Raw genomic sequence first — 18878 nt, 5'->3', positions numbered from 1 at the left:
CGCAGCTGCATTCTTTGGTGATCCCAGACGAAACCTCGAGCAGTTGGTTGCGCTTTCGAATGCCAATCGTAATTTTTCTATCCCAAGCACTAGTAGTGTCCCACTCGTCATTGCGATTGTTGCCAATGCCGGCTGTCGATCGCAAGCTGCGGACCGTAGCTTGCTCACCGTCGGCGTCTTAACACTGACAGAGGTATTTCACAGAGAATGTGAGAACAACAAACTGGTATTTTTGGTGAATCATCCGCCGCGGCGCACTACCACCTTCCCTGAATCATCGCCAGTATTGACGAATCATTGCTGCAGGTAAACTACATGCGATGCTCCACGTTGCTCACTTCCATTAAGCCCTAATAACAACAAGCGCGCCGGGCGTCTAGGTGAGCTCTTGGATGAGTGTGCCTCGGAGGATGGCTGAAATCAACTTCAGATGCCTTGGTTGGTGTGAACTAGGGATCCAATCGCCGGGCAGCGCCACCCGATTCCGAATGTTTTCTTCGATGTCATGGACTCCCGCACTTTGTAGATTTGCGCGAAAAGCAGCCAGTGTCCGATCATGATATCTCAACTCATCGTTGTGGACGTATTCCGGGAGTATGCTTACTATGCTAGCGCCACGGATGAGACCTGGAAACATTGCTCAAATGTTGCTTTCTTTCTTGCACCAGAGTCCCCGCACTGTCCGTCATGTCTTCCGGCTGTCGATCCCAGCAGGCCCACGCTGCGGGTTGCAGTGCCAGTCAGTGTCCAGACAGATTTAAGCCTCTTGTTCTCCGCTGGTGAGTAAGCGCTGACGTAGGTATTTTCGAGATAACACACTGGCAACTGCAAATGCGAGTCGGACGAGGGCTCCCTCCGTGCCTCAACTTCCATCTGCTCATCCATGACAACAACAGGCTAGTGGTGGCCCTAAAGGTATTTTGGGGGCACTCGCATTCGGTGGGCGGATTGCTCCGACTTCCCGCTCCATCTCAGGATCTTCCTTGGGTTGAGGGCAAGAGGCTGACGCGAGCTGTCCATCCAATCCAATGATTCTTCGTCCTCTATCGCCGATATCTGCTCACTGGCAGCTGATCGAGGACAGTATTTTTACCTTCCTCTTGATGCGCTTCTCCCGCGGGCGGGAACGTCTGTCTGATTCTGCCAGTGGTTGAGAGAACATACTGGACCGCGCGACGGTACTTGCCGTGGTGGCTTGTTGCCTCCCGGGCCAGAAGACTGAGTCGGACGCAATCACCGCTGCGGGGCAAGTCCGACTGTGACAGCGGCGCGATTAATGCTTCAACTTGGGAGTGCATTCTTGGATCTGGCGTGGATCTGGATCGGGTCGAGGAGAAGAGACACGCCGCCGTCTTTCCCTCGGTTTGGGTGTCTCGCGAAGCCGAAGCCCACTGGGCGCCATCTACAAGCACTTCTATCTTTGCAATCGCTAGGATTTGGACTGGGCGGTGCGCAGTTCACATTTGGGTTGCGTTTCCGAGTTCATCTTTTCTGTATCGCTGCAAGTAAGTATAGCGTCAGCGCCACTTTCGTCACCATGGGACAGCGGAAGCGGGCGGCAGCACGTGATCGTGATTTCGCCCGAGCGATCGACGTTGGCGGCGGTGCGGCGCTTGTTTGGCTGTTGATGGTATTTTTGGCGGCGGGGCTCCGCAGCTGTGCGGGTGGAGACGACGGACAGCAGGCTGGTTGTGGTTACTGGCCGCAGCAGGGGTAGACGTGCTTACTACTAGGTGAACCCTATCCTCCCAACTCGATGCATACCAGCCAGATGATACTGCCCCGGGAGCGTCCGGGTGCGGAATCGCTTGAACTCGGGCCCGAAAGCGCAATGATGGCCAGTCTGTGTGCGTCAGGGCGTGCCGCTCAAGTCGCCGGGGCCGGCGCCGCCGCTGCCATTGCGTCACGACTTAGTCACGCCTTGTGGTGGGCGGGATTGGACGAAGACGCGCAAGCACTGCAACCAAACTGCAACAGCAGCTATTTCCAGCTCAACAGCACTTCAATGGCACGGCCACGTATATCCTATTCTGAATCCGGTGTGGGCGCTTATCGGCCGCCGCGCATGCGCCATCGCGCCTATTAGCTAAGCAGGAATCTTCCGCTGGACACGGAATGCACTCAATCAGTCGAAAGCGCAGCACTGCTTTCAACAGCTGGGTGTGGAGTGCGTATGCTATCTATCTATGGCTGATTGCTGCTGATTGCGGACGTAATGAGGCAGGCTGGAAGGTAGGTACATTAGATGAAAAGCGCGTGGGGACCCCGACACGGGTAGAAGCTGGCCTCTGAACTGGGAGGAGGCGGACGCGTAACCGGCGAGCCGATGCAAGAAGGCGTTTCCCGATATGGACTTTGGCGTGGCCTGACTCGAGTGAATTGATGGCTGACGGCGCCTACGCGAAGGGCTGTGACTCTCGACAGCTCACACTCAATTAAGTGCCAGCCCCGATGCGATGGGATTTGCGTACTTATACAGCCCTGCTATTATCCGGATGGGCAGTCGTCCTCTGCCCCCACAACAACCACCGCGACGAGGACAATAACAACGCCCACTTACCCCCACAATAAATAACCACCCATCTACTACCACCCACCCAACTACCGAGATGCCAGGAAAGCACGTCCACTTTTCTGATGCCCCCGACGAGGCGTACTACCCCTTCCCCTCCACACCCTCGCCGTCCTACTCAGTGAGCTCGCTGCCGTCTTCCACGGGCCCAACCACTCCCCCGCAACCCACCTACCCCTATCTACCGCTTGCCATCGCCAGCGGCAGCACCCACCGCGTTCTCCAGCCGCACCACCTTGTCTGGCGCGTCGTGCTCCCTACCGCCAATGTACTCCCCTCGAAAGTCAACGCGGGTATGCCCCAGCACGTGCTCTTCGAGCCCGCAACCAACCCCCCGCTGCCCGCCCTTACTATCGTCCACCCACGGCTTGGGTCATGGCGCATAGAGGTCACACCCAAGCCTGGCTCGGGGAGTGTTGTCAGGGTCTGCGATGTGCTGGAGGGGGTATACACATCGCTACGACAAGGGGCAGCGGAGGCCGACTTCAAGAATTTGCCGAGTAAAGTCGCGCAACAAGAGGTCACGAAGGCCTATGCGCGGCGGTACAGCAACATCCCTGACCCCGCTGCGCAAATAGTTGAGCAGAAGAAGGGGCTCAAGCGGGTGGACTTTTTGGGGAAGTGTGTGAACTGGGTCGGGGTCGTTCCCTCAACGACAGTGCCAGGGGCATTCGAACTCATATTGGCATAAGGCATAAGGCCTAGTCACCACACACTATACCCCGCGCTCCATTCATACCCCCACCACACCCCCACCTTGACGATGGACTCTGTATCGCTAACCCCCTGCTCTGCTGTTGTTGTTTTATTAGCTATGTATACTACTACCACTGGGAATCGAGATTTTTTCTCTTCGGGAATGAACTGTCCGCGAATATGAGTGAGTGCATAGAACGACGATCTTTACATCTGGCTGTACGCTGTGTGTGATATGAATTGGTCTCAAGCTAGTGGTCGAGTCAATTTTTCAAAGGCAGAGAAGCCCTGGCCCTGGTCAGTTGACCCCGGACTCGAGTCAGGGAGAAGCCGTTGACGTTGGCAGCGAGAACGCCGCTGGCGGAGGGCCGACGAAGGCCCGTTAAGGGCATGAGCTGTACTCTATGTAGATCAATCAGTGTCAGGATGTACGCGATAAGATGAACATCGGCTGATTCGGGGCGACTTCCTCGATAAGTAATCGGTTTGAATTTTGTGAGGTGGTGAAGAGACAACTGTCGAGTGGAAGTTACTTGTGCTTAGCGCAGACCAGGCCGTGTCCAGGTCGCGCGGCCGGCCAAGGCAGCAGGCAACGACGGTCAAATGGAAACACAGTCGTATTACCAGTAGCGAACTCAATCCAAGTGTAGTTAAACCAGATCCTATAGCTCGAACTGTGAAGGAAAGACTTTCTGCAGCTGAACGTGTGATGCCAGTCGAGGGTCGGGACGCCCCGACGGCGGTCTTGCGGATGAGGAAGGTGGACTAAGTAGGCAAGTGACTGTGAACGGACGAGCGTGTTGACAGCGAGTAAGGTGTGCCGAGGGATGTAACAACCAAGCGACTGTCGCTGTTCGAGGCGGGAGGGCCCGAGTTCGAAATACCGCTTCCCGATGCAAGGTTTGCTCGACCCCAAAGCGGAGGCATCGGATAGGGGCTTCTCACGTGATCGGTAGATAGCCGGAAATTCAGGCAGGCCAATTTAAACGTGTTCAAGTTGGAGTTCCTCGCATTGGATGAGCTTGCAAGAAAGTCTGACTGTGCACATAGTAGATTAGACTGCAGGGCGGGCAGAGCGCAGTAGGCCGACTCCGGCGCGGGCGACCGGGAAACCGGCAGGCAGGGAAATTTTGGCGTCAACCACGGTGACGACACGCGAGATCGCATCGTCAGTCTAAATCGCCGTCCTAGCTGCAGGCCGCATTGCAGTCAGCGACTAACAACGGCAATACGGTGATTGCATACTCAAAGGAAATGGAAATTAAGTTGGCCTGTTGCCAACTGCTTCGAATGATTGTCGGGGTACTGACTGCCGGGAGGTCGGGAAGGGAAGTGCATCGCGCTACTTCTGGGGTCTGGTACAGTATAGCACTCAGAGCCCAGAGCGTCTTCAACATTCACGGCGACGATTTCCCCCGAGGATAACGAGAATGTAGATTGATTAAGCCTGCAGTTTATTGAGGCATGTTTCAAAATTCATGGCCAAGGTCGCCAAACTTGAGCTTGGACTCGGTTTCCTTGGCTTGGACCTGGAAAGTGGCCATGCATTGAATCAGGTCGCTGGCGGGCAACGCAGCGCAGGCCGTATACGCATCGCGAATCCAGGAAGTCGTCGAGGCGGCGACACCGGTTAGCGTTGCGATAGCCTACGCAGCGCAGAGTAGAGCGATCGGGGGCGGCTTCCAGCTTGCCTTTGGCGTCGATCAACACGTGAGCGAGATTGGACCGCCGCCGTCCTCGTTGCAGTCGGCCAGGTAGCCTGAAAAGTTAATCTATTATAGTAAGTAATGAAGTTAACTTACTGCACGTAGATCAAGTTTGGGGAGGCGGGCACGGGCATAGCGTATCAAGGGGAAGGAAATTTTCTAGATGAAGTGGTCGTGGCAAGGATGGCGGGGTTGGCGCAAGACCATCAAGTTTGGCGCTGAGTTGGCGGTTGGCGGCAGCGGACCGAGCTCGCGGGCCGCCGGGGATACGGCGTATCTGCACACGCGAGGACACTGGAAATTTTCAAATGAATTATTCGTGGTCGTGGTCGGTGAAGACGGGAGGACGACGGAGACACGCTGCCGTCAAGCCGAAATGTTGGGTTTGGGCACGTGCGCGTGTGATCGCCTTTTGCTTTCCAGCATCGATGCACTACAGTCGTTCCTTCCATTCTCCTGTCTCGAATCTCGATGCTGATTCTACTCAAGTTGTTGTGACCGCGTTGACGCGTCGCTACCCTTCAGCATGTCTTTGCGGCGGTGCTCAGCACATTCTCTGTACTTATTGGCGCCCAGCTGTCGCACCATGGACATTCTGCAATACTTAAGTAGGCCGAATCAACACGGGATCTCCGTGGCCACAACCACTACAAGCTCCAGTTGGATCCGATTCGTTGTCTCGTGCATGTCTGGGGGCAGGACGTTGGAGTTGGAATCCGGAAAATGCCATCTGTAACAAAATAAGAGACATGCTAAAAACCTGGTACTTAATCCCTAATCTTGAATCGAGCCGCTCACCAATCCATCATCATCATGGAAGTAGCTTGTCAGAACACACAACAGCTTTTGGCCCACGTTTACTTCTGTGGGACTACAAAAGTCGTGGCGGTTTGGGAAAAACGCCATTGCACTCCTTTCCTTCTTCTGCGTCCAACGAATGCTTCAATCGCCATCTCCCCTCCCTCTTGGTCCGGGTTCCATTCATCAACCTATTGGCCAAACGTAAGCAAAGGCTTTGCTCGTCGATCTCAGCCTCTCATCCTGCATTATATAGCTCCTCAGAAATGTTTCGAGATGCACGCAACTTCGATATCACTGGTTGTCAGTTTATCAACGTACGAGGCGATATGCCGCTGGAGGTTGTGGAACCATCATCAAACTCCCGTATGCGCCTCGTTTTACTTTCCGCAAATCCGCTCACGATGCTCCTCAGCACCCAGACAAATGAGAGTAATGGTTAGCATCATTCACTTATTCTGTCTGCTTCGAGTTGATCCAATCGCTCGCAGGCTCGCTCTGAGTACGAAACCTTCTTTTCTGCCTTGGCAATTTGGAAGCGTGGACGTCCTCTGCTCTGTCCTACACCACAAACAAACCTTTCTCGAGAGTACCAGCAACGCGGCATTTGTATCGGCGATGTAGGGAGTATTACTCCTGAAGGGGGTTTTGATTTTGCCTTCAACGTTTACTTGCCTGCCTCACATCCCATCAACGACAACCTCGTTCCAGACGGGTTCTGTCCACTCTCCCCATATCATTCTGTGGATGTCTCTCAGAATGATTTTCCACCGGGGAGCCACGTTACTTCCGCTGAAGTAGAGGCAGCCTGCATCGACCTGGATTCACCGTGTGTTTCTTTCTCATCGATAATTAGATGCTCAACCATGTGACAGTGAGTTTCCTGGAGGCGAACTACATTTTGCTTGCCAAGGACCAGACGGAGCTCTTATCGCATTGCCATATGGTTCTCGTCTCGAAAAGCTTGTCAATCTTGAAGCTCTTCGACAATTTGCTGCCCGAAATGCAGAAAGCTGGTATCGCTATATTAATCAAGTCCGAGGGAGACGCCTGGTTAACGGTGGTCTATATGTCGTAACAGGCTGCGAAAGAGCCCGCTCAGGCGGAATGGCCACTTTTCGGAATGTCTCTCCGGGCCGTGCTTTCAAGATCCTGTTCACACCACGAGTATCTCAGGGAGCAGATGGACAATCCTCATACCGTTTTTCCAGGGATAATCCCGCACACACGCGCACCTTCGAGTCTTCAGCTAGTAGCGAGAATTCAAAACCCAACAATACTGTCTTCCTCCGCGGTTTCACAATTTCCCTGAGGAAAGGAGTTCGCCGGATGTTTAGCGAACGCCTGGATAACTCGCAGATTGATGACGACTTGGATGGGTCAAGCGACGGAACTCGAGGAATTGATGTCCCGTTTGGCTCTCGGAATTCGTTCCTATCTTTACGGTTTCGCTCAAACAAGCGCTCTCACGGTGGCAAGCAAGCATCCCTCAACGGGTCATGTGAATTGGTTGATGACCCGCCTTCGACAACGGTATGTATCGTCCCTTATCGTTCAACAGAATCAACTGTGAGATTACAATTGACTTGAGTTCAGACTAGAGACCCGGCACAGATGATCAATGAAGTGCTTTTGTCCAAGGTATCGTCGTTCTCTTACACCAGAATTAGACCTAAATATATATCTAGTTTCCAAGTGCCACAGTGGCCATCACCCATGATGACAATTGGGCTGATGCTTTAGAGACGTGGTCATTGGCTCAAATCGAAGACGGAGACTTGGACCACTTCCTCGAAAGCACTTGGTTTTCAAACAAAGCCAGAGAGGAAGAAGGTATGAGCGTCAACTCATGTGGAATTGGTTTCACTGACGGTTCTTCTCTGTTTGCAGGCGCCGTCTATCTGGCTCATGATGCTGACTTGGAGGCCACGATCGAACCATTCTCTACACATTATCATCGTAACCTCAGTCCCCCAGTCGAATTCAATGCCAGGTATGAGCAACAAGGCCAGGATGACGAGAGATCTCTTCAGGTTGATGACGACACCGCCAATCTCTCCTCGCTGGACGAAACCGATAATAATAACAACAATGATATTCAATGCGATGATGACTCAATCTTGTTATTATCCCATCAACGGAAATTCGCCTCGAGTAGCAATCAATCAATGGAACGTTTCGATAAACTCTCAGGCATCAGCAGCAGGTATATCTGAGCTTTCTTTACAAATTCACTTGTTGACTTTCGCTAGCCTCCGCAAACACGGGAAACGTGCATCAAGCGCGCGGATAACGAAGCTTCTCGGGAACAGCTCTAACCATAATGCAGATCCCAACAGTACTGAACAGCGCGAAAAGATTGCCGTAGAACGCAACCCACGGGTTTGTAGCCTCAGTTTACTTCTCTTTGCCTGCTCTCATCGCAATAGGCTGGGTTTTACAATGAACGTGCAAGAGAGAGAGTTAGTGCATGGAATCGGACGAATTCATCTGGTATCATACCAGATATTACTCCAAGTTGGCATTCTGGAAGAGCTGAGTGAGTTGCCAGTATCTTTTCCCTCTTTCCGGTGTTTTAAGTGATTCTGAGTAGTTCTTCCCCATCCCTGGACAGCATGGATTCTAAATCATCACCTGATGAGATGTTGAGAGATTATCCGGAACCTCCTAACCTGATACTTGATTATACTGAGTGGCAAAGACGAGTACTCAAACTTGTTTCAACCAATGAAAACCTGTAGCCCACTTGTACTCATCTATTGATGCACCACCAAGCTCGGTCCATCTGCACTGTGTTGTACCGCAGTAATGCCCGACGCCTAGTAGACTGTGCTGCGTTGATTATGACAAAATCCAGGCCCACACAAGCTCCTCGAGCATCGAATTTAGAATTGTGAACAATTTAAAAGCTGCCTTCCATCCCCAGCCTGAACAGCTCTTTGGACTAGTCCACCACCATCACTTCAATGCAAGGCGCGACCTCTCGATAGTATGATTATTAGGCAAACACCAGTTTCCGTGCCGATCCGTATTCGATGGGCACGTGCGCGTGTGATGGCCGCGATTGTCTTTGCTTTATGCGTCGATGCAGCTGCTATGGGTGCTCGCAACGTGAGACCCCCATATCCATCCATGCATTGACTTATTCCTCTGCCAGCTTACTTATGACCGCGTCGGGCATTACCGCCGACCAGCCGATCCATAGCGAGCTTCCAACTGGCCAGTTGTGTACCCCCGCGGGCGAGTGCGCGGCGTGTCCCCCCGACCTGGTGCGTTGTAACAATCTTCTTATTTCTCTTCTTGTACTGAAAACAACTGGACAGAGAAAGGAACCATTTTGCCAGCCATTTGGCACCCGCCGATTAATGCACTGTGCCAACGGGACCGCACCCGTTCCGATATCCCACTCTTCATCCTCCAACCCGTTCAACTTTGGCCACGCGCCCCAACTAAACGACCGCGCATTTTGGTCCTCACAGACTGAGCAAGCCCCCGGACACTCTCACGAGGGCGAGACCCTTGCGTGGGCCCCGTGTGGCCGCAGCGTCGCCCAGGAACGGGCAGACTTTCTCGAATTTGTCGCGTGCAATGTGATTTTTGCGGCGGTCGCGGTGTTTGGGGTCGTCACCCGCGCGAGAAGAATGCAGTTGATGCAGGCAAGGACGTTAGCAGCGCGGATCGGTCTGGGGAGGAGCTGAGTGGAGGGTAGAATGGCTTTGGACTTGAAGCTTGAACGGTGACTGCTTTGTGTGTTATTCCTTAGGTTGGTTGCTTTGCTTCCAAACCTTGCGTTGCTTATCCTCGTTCCAGACAATGTTGCTTATCATCCTCCAGTATATTAATACCCAGTTGTCTCCGAGAATAACTGTACACGCTTTCTCCACGTCTCTCTTCTTCCCTCCCCCACTTGCCTGCAATCGTTGCAGCAGATACGCTGACGTGAACTCAGCGTCATACTCCTTGGTTAGGCTTTAGAGATTGGGACGCGTTCCTCCGCATAGGTTAACTAACTACTACGAGCGCCACGACCAGAGCAGCAGCCTTCGGGGGACTTCACCGAGCAGCTGGCGTTTTCTTCCTCGTTGCAGGTAATGAAAGTGCTGATTCAAATTACCCGTTGGGCAGCTTTGGAGTCGGAGTCTTGCCGTCGGAATGCAGGCATCCCCTCAATTCCTCTCATCGCACCCAAATTTTCGCGGCAGATAGGCTATTTTGGTAGGAATGCAGGTTGACAATCTGCGAGCAGCGTAAGCCGGGTCCCAGGGCGACCTGCTTCAGCAGAAGTTGAGAGCTGCTAGGATATGACGTAGGAGTTCGGAAAGGGATGGATACCGAGAAGCGCGTGAGGAGGCACGAACTGCTTTAGGGCAACACCGATGTAGGTAATTTGCTGCTTGTTTCGATCTTGAGAGTCTACATTTTGTCTCATTGCGACGATGCTCCTCCGTTTTTCAGTTGTGCTTGGATTATCATGCATTGGTCGCAGAAGATAGCGATGGAATGGTACAGTAGGTCGCATCGATGAGACTCTCAGACTCGAAAGTTTGCAGGCTTGATCATTTAGACCTTGGAGGCTGCAACGCCAAGATGCGGTTATCTTCCCTACGAGCTCCGACGGAAAATGCAGGGGGATCTCTGTGCTGGCGCCAATCGTAAGTTATTTTTTGGGTCTCTTTAGCTTCTGCTTGCGTCGATAGAAATGTCAGGGGTTGCCTTGAAGACAATGGAGGATTATTGAAGGAAATGGGTCCTTAGACTGTTAGAATGAGGACGAAGTTTGAAACCGCGACAGGGATGAATATTGTCCGCAGTCACTGCAGCCTGAGGTCAAGAGAAAGGAGCGTGCCACCAAGAGCTGGAACCCACGTGTGGTGGCAAGCGTGTTCTCATAGCATGAGGTTTTGGCGGTGTGGGCAGTGAGCGACGAGGCTACTAGTAAATGGAAATTTTGAGAGAGCTGGGCGTAGATATGCCGCGATCGGCGGCTGATGTTTGTGGGCTGCCGCTGATGCCTCTCTCTTTGCAACGACCACCCCCCCCGCGACCAGCTCGTACACCTGCCGCTTCACGGTCTCGCAGGGTGGCTAGCGTTTACTATCGCTGTTCCAGTCCCCCTGGCCGTGTTGACGTATTATTGACCATGTTTATTCTTGAGCAACAGGTCCACCCCACAACAAACCTGAAGGGATAGCGACGAAAGCTCCCTGCCTTGGCCCGCTTGATGGAGACATAGCTCTGCGGCTTCGCTAAGAGGGGGAGGCTCCCTGGCGAGGTGAAGAAGCGGGGTTGTCAACTCAACGGTTGAATATTTGGATGTCGAGGTCAGACTGAGGGTTGAAATTTGGAATTCACAACCTGGCGGGGTCGGCGAGGTCAGCTCAGACATCTGGAGAGTGTGGTCGCCACTGTTGTGGGAATTGCGGTGTGTGGCTTGTATTTTTTGGCTTGCGGGTCCACCAAACTGATTGGGCATACCCTTGTAGTGGCCCCTGGGGAGTCGTTGTGTGTTGTGGGGTCGTCAACATGCTCAAATTTTGGCTCTTTGGTGACGGGAATAGTCAAACTTGGCGAAAATCTTGGTTGCTGGTCCAACATAGTCTTTTGCGCGAGCTATACCTGCTTCTCATTCTTGAGGTGTGCTGGCAGACATTTCTGGCGGGCAATTGTCGGATTGTCGATGTTCAGGCCTCTCACAGGTGCGACAAGATGTGCATTGGGTTCGCGCTTGCGAAGAACATGCTGGTTCAGGTGATGCTTGGGCTTGTTACGCGTCACGGAATTTGACGGCGGCGAAGAATTTGCGCTAAGCTTGCGGATTGAAGAAATAGAGGACCTGGAGACTAGCAAGTGCATATCTGGGCTCCATTTGCCGCGCATATGCGCCAGTACAACTCTGCCAATGATGAAACTCGTTGGTTCTGGAAATTAGTCGTCGAAAAGGCTGCTTTTCGCTTGCATTTGCGCCATCCCTTGATCCTGCGTGCTACTCCGGGTTCATAGTCGCCGAGAGCCTAGAACTTGCTCATGGAGACTTGTGATGCGGGAGGATGATTGTGTTGAAAGTTTCCTCTTGATCCAATGCCTTTCGTCTTCTGCATTTTCTTGACTGTGGTCCGCTTCTGGTTTCGCCGCGGAATCTTTTGCACGCAGTGTTTTATCCTCAGGGAGTCTGGGTTTTGTGCTGCAGCATGAGAGGTCAAGGAGGATAGCGCGCAATCCAAAAAGAGGCGCGCCTAACGGCAGAGTGACCGTATATAAACCTAGGGGTCTTTATCCTTCCTCCCACCACTTCTTCCGTATCTTCATTTCTATGGCCTCCAGAACCAGCCCCATTCAGCCCTTTGCCCCCCTCACTCGTTCTCCATTAACTGCTCACCGCTACGAGCTGTATCCGCCGCCAACGCTCCCTTCGTTCACCCTCGTCCTTACCCAACACCCAAACAACGACGTGCTCGTCATTCCGTGGACCCCCATCGAGTATATCCCGCGCAAATCGAGGCTCCTTGCAGTTCAGGTAAACTAGGCGGCGAGAGTCACCTTCTACCCAGCTTATCTCTTTGTTCAACAGGAATCGCCTCGTCCTGTGACTCGTCCAATCGCGACTCTCCCGACCCCGACCAACACGAATCTACTCACCACCTTACTGAAATTCTTCCGGGTGCGTCCTCCTTCCACTGTATTCACTATGCTGACAATCCTTTGTAGCGTTGCCTCGCTAATATCGTCAAGAAGGTGAAAAAGCCTGTGTCCGTCCCACAGCCATGAACACAAAAGGAACCACCCACGAAACTGCTTTTGACTGCTTGCTTTGAGGTATACTTAGCCCTCCGCAACCACTGTCGATGCTCATTAGTCGCAGAACCTGCAAAATCTATCCTAGTACCCATAACACCCTACTCTGCCTGCCTGCTATTCAACGTGTAAATCTTGTTACTTATTCCCCTCACCCCCCTCAAAAAGACCCACCCGCGGATGGAGCATTGCACGAACCCCAAAATCATGCCCCCACGTAATCCCCGGATTGTACATACCGGACTGCTTACTAGTGACTACGCCCAAACCAACCTGTATACTAGCAAATGAACCAAGTTTTGAACACTGTGAACTAGATTGGGAGCCCCATCATTGACATCGTCCGACAACGCGCTAACATGACATATGCATTTCGAGGCGATACGTTGTCTGCGCTCGTCATTCGAACTTACCACTTACCTTGAACTCGACATGAGTTCAACGTTGGTCGTGGTGTTCTCTCTCTCTGAACCTAAACCAGATTTCGTGTTTCAAGTTGGGTACCAGCAATATGGTGGCCCGTGTAGTTTTTCACGTAATAACATTGATACAGCTCTCTTCTGCTTTTGCTCTTGACATCGGTAATTGTCCTTTGACGAAACTTGAAGGTCCCTTCCTCGAGGTAAGTGCACAGGATCATTGCATCGATGAAAACTGGTTGTATTACAATTGAATGACAGTGCGTCAATTTCCTACCTCGACGCTAAGCTCTTTAAGAGTCGCCGTCCGAACCAACCAGTATCGGAATTTATGGAAAGCTGAATAAAACAATTTCCTTACGCCGATGCTCCTTCAACCGCTTCCTAATAGTAAATCGATCTTGAACCGGTTCATCGGCGCGTAGTTGGTGACTGCGAACGGCGGCTTGTCATCATTAGTTATGATAGCAAGTGTGGTTACTTACAATGAGACCGGCGACCTCGCGGGCGGTATACGCGCCTCGAGCGACAACACTTAAGCGTTTTGGGACCGACTTTGTTATCCACAAAGCTCCCAGAAACTGTTCTGCGTGTCCTTGACTTTGCAATAGACAATTTGAGCCAAAGAAGAGGCGGTATCGCGGGACATATGGCGAATACGTATGAATATGTTTCAGTGCTTGATCTTCCTGGTTTGTTTCTTGTCCTCTGTTGTTCGTCTCGAGGCACTATTCGATGGATGATTACTTGCGACCTTGAGCACAAGCATGGGTTGAATTTGCGTTCTTGAACGGAGACAATGGAATAGGCGCCAACTTGATTGAGACGATGTTCGAAGGGCAGGAAAAATTGGTAGGTTTGACAAGAATATGCTTGAGAAAGAAGCAGAGCTCGGCGCAAAGTCTAATCTTCAATGCGCATCTCTCGGTTGGAGTCTGAAGCTGTCAGTATTTCGCAGCGACGGTTGGAGATATATATATTAACTTGATCGTCAGAGCGCTGTGCAGTCGCTCTTACAGTAATCTGTGAGAATGGTTGGAGAGGGCAAGGAGAGGGTATAACTTCCATACGAACGTGTCCAAGTTGAGGCTCGACATGGGCAGCCACCCGCTTTAGGCATCAAGTCACGGTGGAGCAAAGGACTTGAGAGAGCTGCGAGGCTAGAGGCGACACTGGACAAGGGAAAAGTTGCAAAGATTGAACGCCATGTGAGGAGACTGCCGCGATCGGGGTTTGAAATTCAGGAAAGCAAAAGTTGATTTGATCCTCTTTCCCTCAAGCGTCAACTCTTTCCTTTCGACTTGATCAGTGGGCCAGACAGACCGCCTCCCATCCCTCCCACAATACCGCGTATTCGCCCCGCATCTTGAATTTTGGAACCCTGCGTCAATATGCCACCCACACACACCCTATTGCTCTTTATTCCCTACGGCGAAGGATGATCCCCAACAAATGGGTAGCAAAGAAAACCACCTACCTTCGACCGTGTTGGGCGGCAGTATAGCTTCCTGTGTCACCGTGATACAGGGCTGAACTGTCAGTATGAGGCGGATGCATTCACCGTGGCTGGTGAAGTGTTCATGTCGAATGTTGGTTCCACACCAGCATGGGTGGACAAAAACTGGCCGATAGTTCTGCTCAAGTATCTCAAGATTGTCATCGCCGGCTCCTTGGTTTTTGGACTCGGGTGCGTGGCTTGTTTCAAGACTTGTGGCTTGCAAAACTAATTGAACCTACCCTTCCAGCGAACCTCAGTCGCTGAGAAATGGTCGAACACGCTCCAATTCTTGGTCTTTGGCGACGAGCGTAATTGAACTTGGCTTGATATCGATTGCTGGTCGAATATAGTCTTTTGCGCAAGCTATACTCTGGTTCTCAATCTTCTGATAGTGCTGGCAGACATTTCTGGTGGGCAAGTGGCGGGGTTGTCGATATGCGGGTCTCTCACAAGTGCGACAAGATTTGGATTGGATTCTCGCTAGCAAACAAAGTGCTGGTTTGGGTTGATGCTTATACTTGTTACACGTCACAGAATTTGACGGAGGTGAGGAACAAGTCTCGAAGATTGAAGATGAGAGAAGCAGAGACCAAATCCCCATTCTGTGCTGATTCAGAGCGTACCAGTGGCGAAACGGAGATTAAGATGCGTTGTGGTTTCAGGACGGCCAAAGAATCTCGAATTCATTGATCATGGGTGCGTGCAAGTTCAAGTCCATGCACGAAGTGTCTTTCATGAAGGCCTACGATGCGACTGGATAGTTGTGTCAAGAGCCTCATCTTGAGTCTTGACACATTTGCTCGATATCCTTCGTGCGTTGTCTTCGCTATGGTTTGCTCGTGCTTGACCACGTAAAAGATTGTTCTTTTGTTTGCAATTTATTGTGCTTGAAGAGTGTAGACCGTGTTTTGCTGCACGGAAGGTCAAGCCATCAAGAATAGCGGGCAATGCAAAAGCAGAGCACTTGATGGCAGAGTGAACCAACCTTTTCTTTATTCGTCATTCCCCTTCCTCCCACCACATTGTCTTTATCTTCATTTCCATGGCCCCCAGAACCAACCCAGCCCATCCCTTTGCCCCGCTCACTCCTTCGCCTTTGACTGCTCACCGCTATGAGCTTTATCCGCCGCCAACGCTTCCTTCGTTTACCCTTGTCCTTACTCAAAAGCCAAACAACGACGTGCTCGTCATTCCGTGGACCCCAATCGAATCCATCCCGCGCCAACCGAGGCTCCTTGCAGTTCAGGTAGACCAGTTGACGTGAATCACTTCCACCCAACTCATCCCTTTGTTCAACAGGAATCGCCTTGTCCTGTGACTTGTCCAATTGCGACTCCCCCTCCCAAGACGAACCCATTCACTTCCTTGCTGAAATTCCTCCAGGTGCGTCCTCCTCCGGCCCCGTTCCGTATACTGAAAATACTTGGTAGCGCTGCATCACCAACATGGTCAATAAAATCAAAAAGCCTGTCCCCATCCCACAACCATGAACACAAAAGAAACCCCCAACGAAACTGCTTTTGACTGCTTGCTTTGAGGTATACTTGGCTCTCCACGACTGCAGTCGGTGCTTATTGGTTGCAGAAATTACCTATCGCAAATAACACCCTACTCTGCCTGCCTGCTATTCAACGTGTACATCTTACCTACTTACTTCTAGAACCGTGGATGGGGCATCGCACGACCCCAAAATTGTGCCCCGCGTAATCCACAAAGTGTATATACTCTTGCTCAACCCCAATCTGTATTAAATGAACAAACGACCTGTCTTAACCATTTGTAATTGTGGCCTGAAAAATGCTTGGTGTTAGGTCGTCGGATTGTTGCAAGGACATGCTCTTTTATTTTTCGGCAAGAGTTACTACAGCAGAGTTGTAGCTAAACCGTTTCTCCTCCAAACTAGGCATGGGACACGTTCTTACTCTCGCTATGAAACATTCTCAACTCCCAGTGATTGTCTCTCTATGGCATCGATTTAACACATCGAAGCTCGCACAAATCCGCCACAACCCAAGCTGCGCAGGCTTGCCGGACTTGCTGCTGTCATCACGAAAAGCAACGTCGCGAAACGACCTGACGCCTAAGACTGACCAAGTGTTGCAAAAATGATTAAGAGCATCAACTCACCATCGGCTAGCAAGGCAAGGCGAGGGTGGCACCTGGAGGTCAACATCAGTCGAGGATCAAAAAAGCTATTAAAGTTCGCACCATTTCGCTGTGCCAGACCCAGAGATTGACGAGTGCATTATTAACGCGCGCTTAGTCACCCACGAATGGGCTACAAGCCTGGGGCCCACGGCAAGGGAGCGCGAGGGTTGCTAGCCCTTCCCCAGGACGGGCACCAGAACACAGCAGTCTTGAGCATGCCGTATCCCGCCCCGCTTGAACCGGCCACTGCTGCGACGATTGAGCTTGGACCACGCCCCGGTCTGACCGGCCCGAGACGGCCCGCGAGACGTCCGCTGCTGCCCCGGTCCGGACCTTCCGCGACATGATGAGCAAAAAAAGCCCCAACAGCACCTAGTTCTCCCGCAAGGCCGCACCCAAACTTACTCAAGTCGACGACGAGACGTCTCCCGTCGCAAACCCGAAAAAATCTGGCTACAAACCCGCGAGCAAAACCCTTGAACTCCGTCGAACTTTGAAGTAGACTTTTGCGGTTTCTTGACAGCCGAATGTGCGACGATGATCAGCTCGAGCAACTCTTTGGACCGGCCCGAGTCAGCGCTGGGACGTCTCTCAGTGGTGCCTCGGACGGAGTCTTCGGAGATGCTTGAAGCGTGACGGCCGCGCGAAACTCAGCGAGACTTGTGGATTTGCGGATTACTTGCGGTTTGAGGTGTACTTGAAGTGGCTTGAGGTGGCTTGAGGTGCTTGATAACTGGAACCGAAAATTAACCTTTAGTCATGGGCAATTGGCAACACTCACTTACACCTAGAATAACCCAACTCCCTCCCATCCCCGCTCACCACTTTGCCACCTTTTGTTTTCATAGACGCGCGCTTAGTAGTCCACTGCCCGCATGAACGACAAGCCCGGGGCCCACGGCAAGGGAGCGCGAGGGTTGCAAACCCTTCCCCAGGAAATAAAACCAGAGCGACAACAGTCTTGGGCCCGCCCAACTCAAGACCATTGCCTGCTCTCAAAGCATCAGAACCCATCTGAAGCAGCGCCGGAACGTCTCCCGTCGGTGCCTCATCCTCAGGCCCATCATCTGCAAGTATCACTGCAGCAACAGCAATGTCGAGCGAAAACATGCAATGACTCGATGGTGCTTGCCGATTGCCTCTCGTTTGGCACCGAATTGAGACTTTCAAGCTTGCACAAGTCCGCCACAACCCGAGCTGCGCACGCTTCCCAGACGCGCGCTGCTGCCATCGAAAAAAAGCAACGTTTCGGAACGACCTGACGCCTAAGAAGAACTAAGTGGTGCAAAATCCTTTGAACAATCAACTCACCATCGACCCGCAATGAGACTCTTCATCACATCCACCTCGATGCCACCTTTTGATTTTTTGAAGACGCGCGCTTAGTAGTCCGCTTCCCGCAAGACGACAAGCCTGGGGCCCACGACAAGGGAGCGCGAGGGTTGCAAACCCTTCCCCAGGAACGAGCACCAAAACGACAACAGCCTTGGTGAGTTGTGTTCCGCCTTGCCTCTCGAGCCGAGAAGAGAACTGGACGATGGTTATGAGCAGCGAAGCAGGGAATCGAAATAGCGGCATACTATTCCACTTGAAACATTGTTCGGCATGTCGTGGCCCTCTTATTACGACACGAGCAGAAGGCATCTGCGTAGAACGACACTGCTGAACGAAGAAGAGAGGAAGTGGAGGATCGGGCTGATTCCTTGGGGCTTGGCGGCGGATATTTATAGCTGTTTTCAAAAAAGTTGGCCACGGCCCGATTTTTCGTCACACATCAAAATTTGCACAAATTTTGCGTCCGAGATTGTGGAGGCTCTTTCTCACTCAAAACTAGGTATTCCTGTGTAAATTTCTGTATATTCGGAATCTACTCGATGAGCTGCACCCAATGGTGCGGCATACATGAGGATTTTATACGGAAATTGAGGAGGTCCGACTGATATCGATGCTTGGACCAAACACTTGTACACTCCAAAACCAGGGTGGCTGGCAGCCAAAACAATGAATCAGGAGATTCTAGGGTGTGAATTGAGAGCTCTGAGGATGCTGGCTGCCATGGATAGGTGAAAAAGGTGTTGAAATGGACCAAGGTCAAGAGGAGGGACAGCAGCGCTGTTCTTGGAGACTGGATAAGGCTAGCCTACTGTTCACAATTGTTTGGAGATATTTTTATACTCACTTATAAACCATATATCTGTCTTTTCTAAGTCAAAAGCTATTGTGTTATAGAGCAATGGGGAAAGCATGCT

At 51.8% G+C, this 18878-nt stretch overlaps 3 protein-coding genes across 3 annotated transcripts; all 3 read left to right on the top strand.

Annotated features, from left to right (window-relative positions):
* Window positions 1–2609: 2609 nt before the first annotated feature.
* Window positions 2610–3263, top strand: MIND_00437100 (uncharacterized protein; the record flags this gene model as incomplete). The annotated part of the gene is made up of 1 exon (XM_037361186.1): window positions 2610–3263. The coding sequence occupies one exon, from the start codon at window positions 2610–2612 to the stop codon at window positions 3261–3263; it is 654 nt and encodes a 217-aa protein (XP_037221478.1).
* A 2648-nt stretch (window positions 3264–5911) lies between these two features.
* Window positions 5912–9470, top strand: MIND_00437000 (Pleiotropic drug resistance ABC transporter protein; the record flags this gene model as incomplete). The annotated part of the gene is made up of 12 exons (XM_037361185.1): window positions 5912–5976; window positions 6029–6138; window positions 6188–6210; window positions 6264–6601; window positions 6648–7305; window positions 7369–7413; window positions 7461–7605; window positions 7663–7978; window positions 8025–8154; window positions 8864–8883; window positions 8930–9041; window positions 9096–9470. The coding sequence occupies 12 exons, from the start codon at window positions 5912–5914 to the stop codon at window positions 9468–9470; spliced, it is 2337 nt and encodes a 778-aa protein (XP_037221477.1).
* A 2612-nt stretch (window positions 9471–12082) lies between these two features.
* Window positions 12083–12537, top strand: MIND_00436900 (uncharacterized protein; the record flags this gene model as incomplete). Its single annotated transcript, XM_037361184.1, has 3 exons — window positions 12083–12286; window positions 12341–12430; window positions 12478–12537. 3 exons carry the CDS (start codon window positions 12083–12085, stop codon window positions 12535–12537), a joined length of 354 nt encoding a protein of 117 aa, XP_037221476.1.
* Window positions 12538–18878: the final 6341 nt, after the last annotated feature.

The sequence above is a fragment of the Mycena indigotica genome (genome assembly GCF_014461135.1).
Source record: "Mycena indigotica strain 171206Taipei chromosome Unknown Mind.scaff0004, whole genome shotgun sequence".
Taxonomy (NCBI): domain Eukaryota; kingdom Fungi; phylum Basidiomycota; class Agaricomycetes; order Agaricales; family Mycenaceae; genus Mycena; species Mycena indigotica.
Note: the sequence above shows the minus strand (reverse complement) of the source record. Positions and strands in the feature narration are given on the sequence as shown.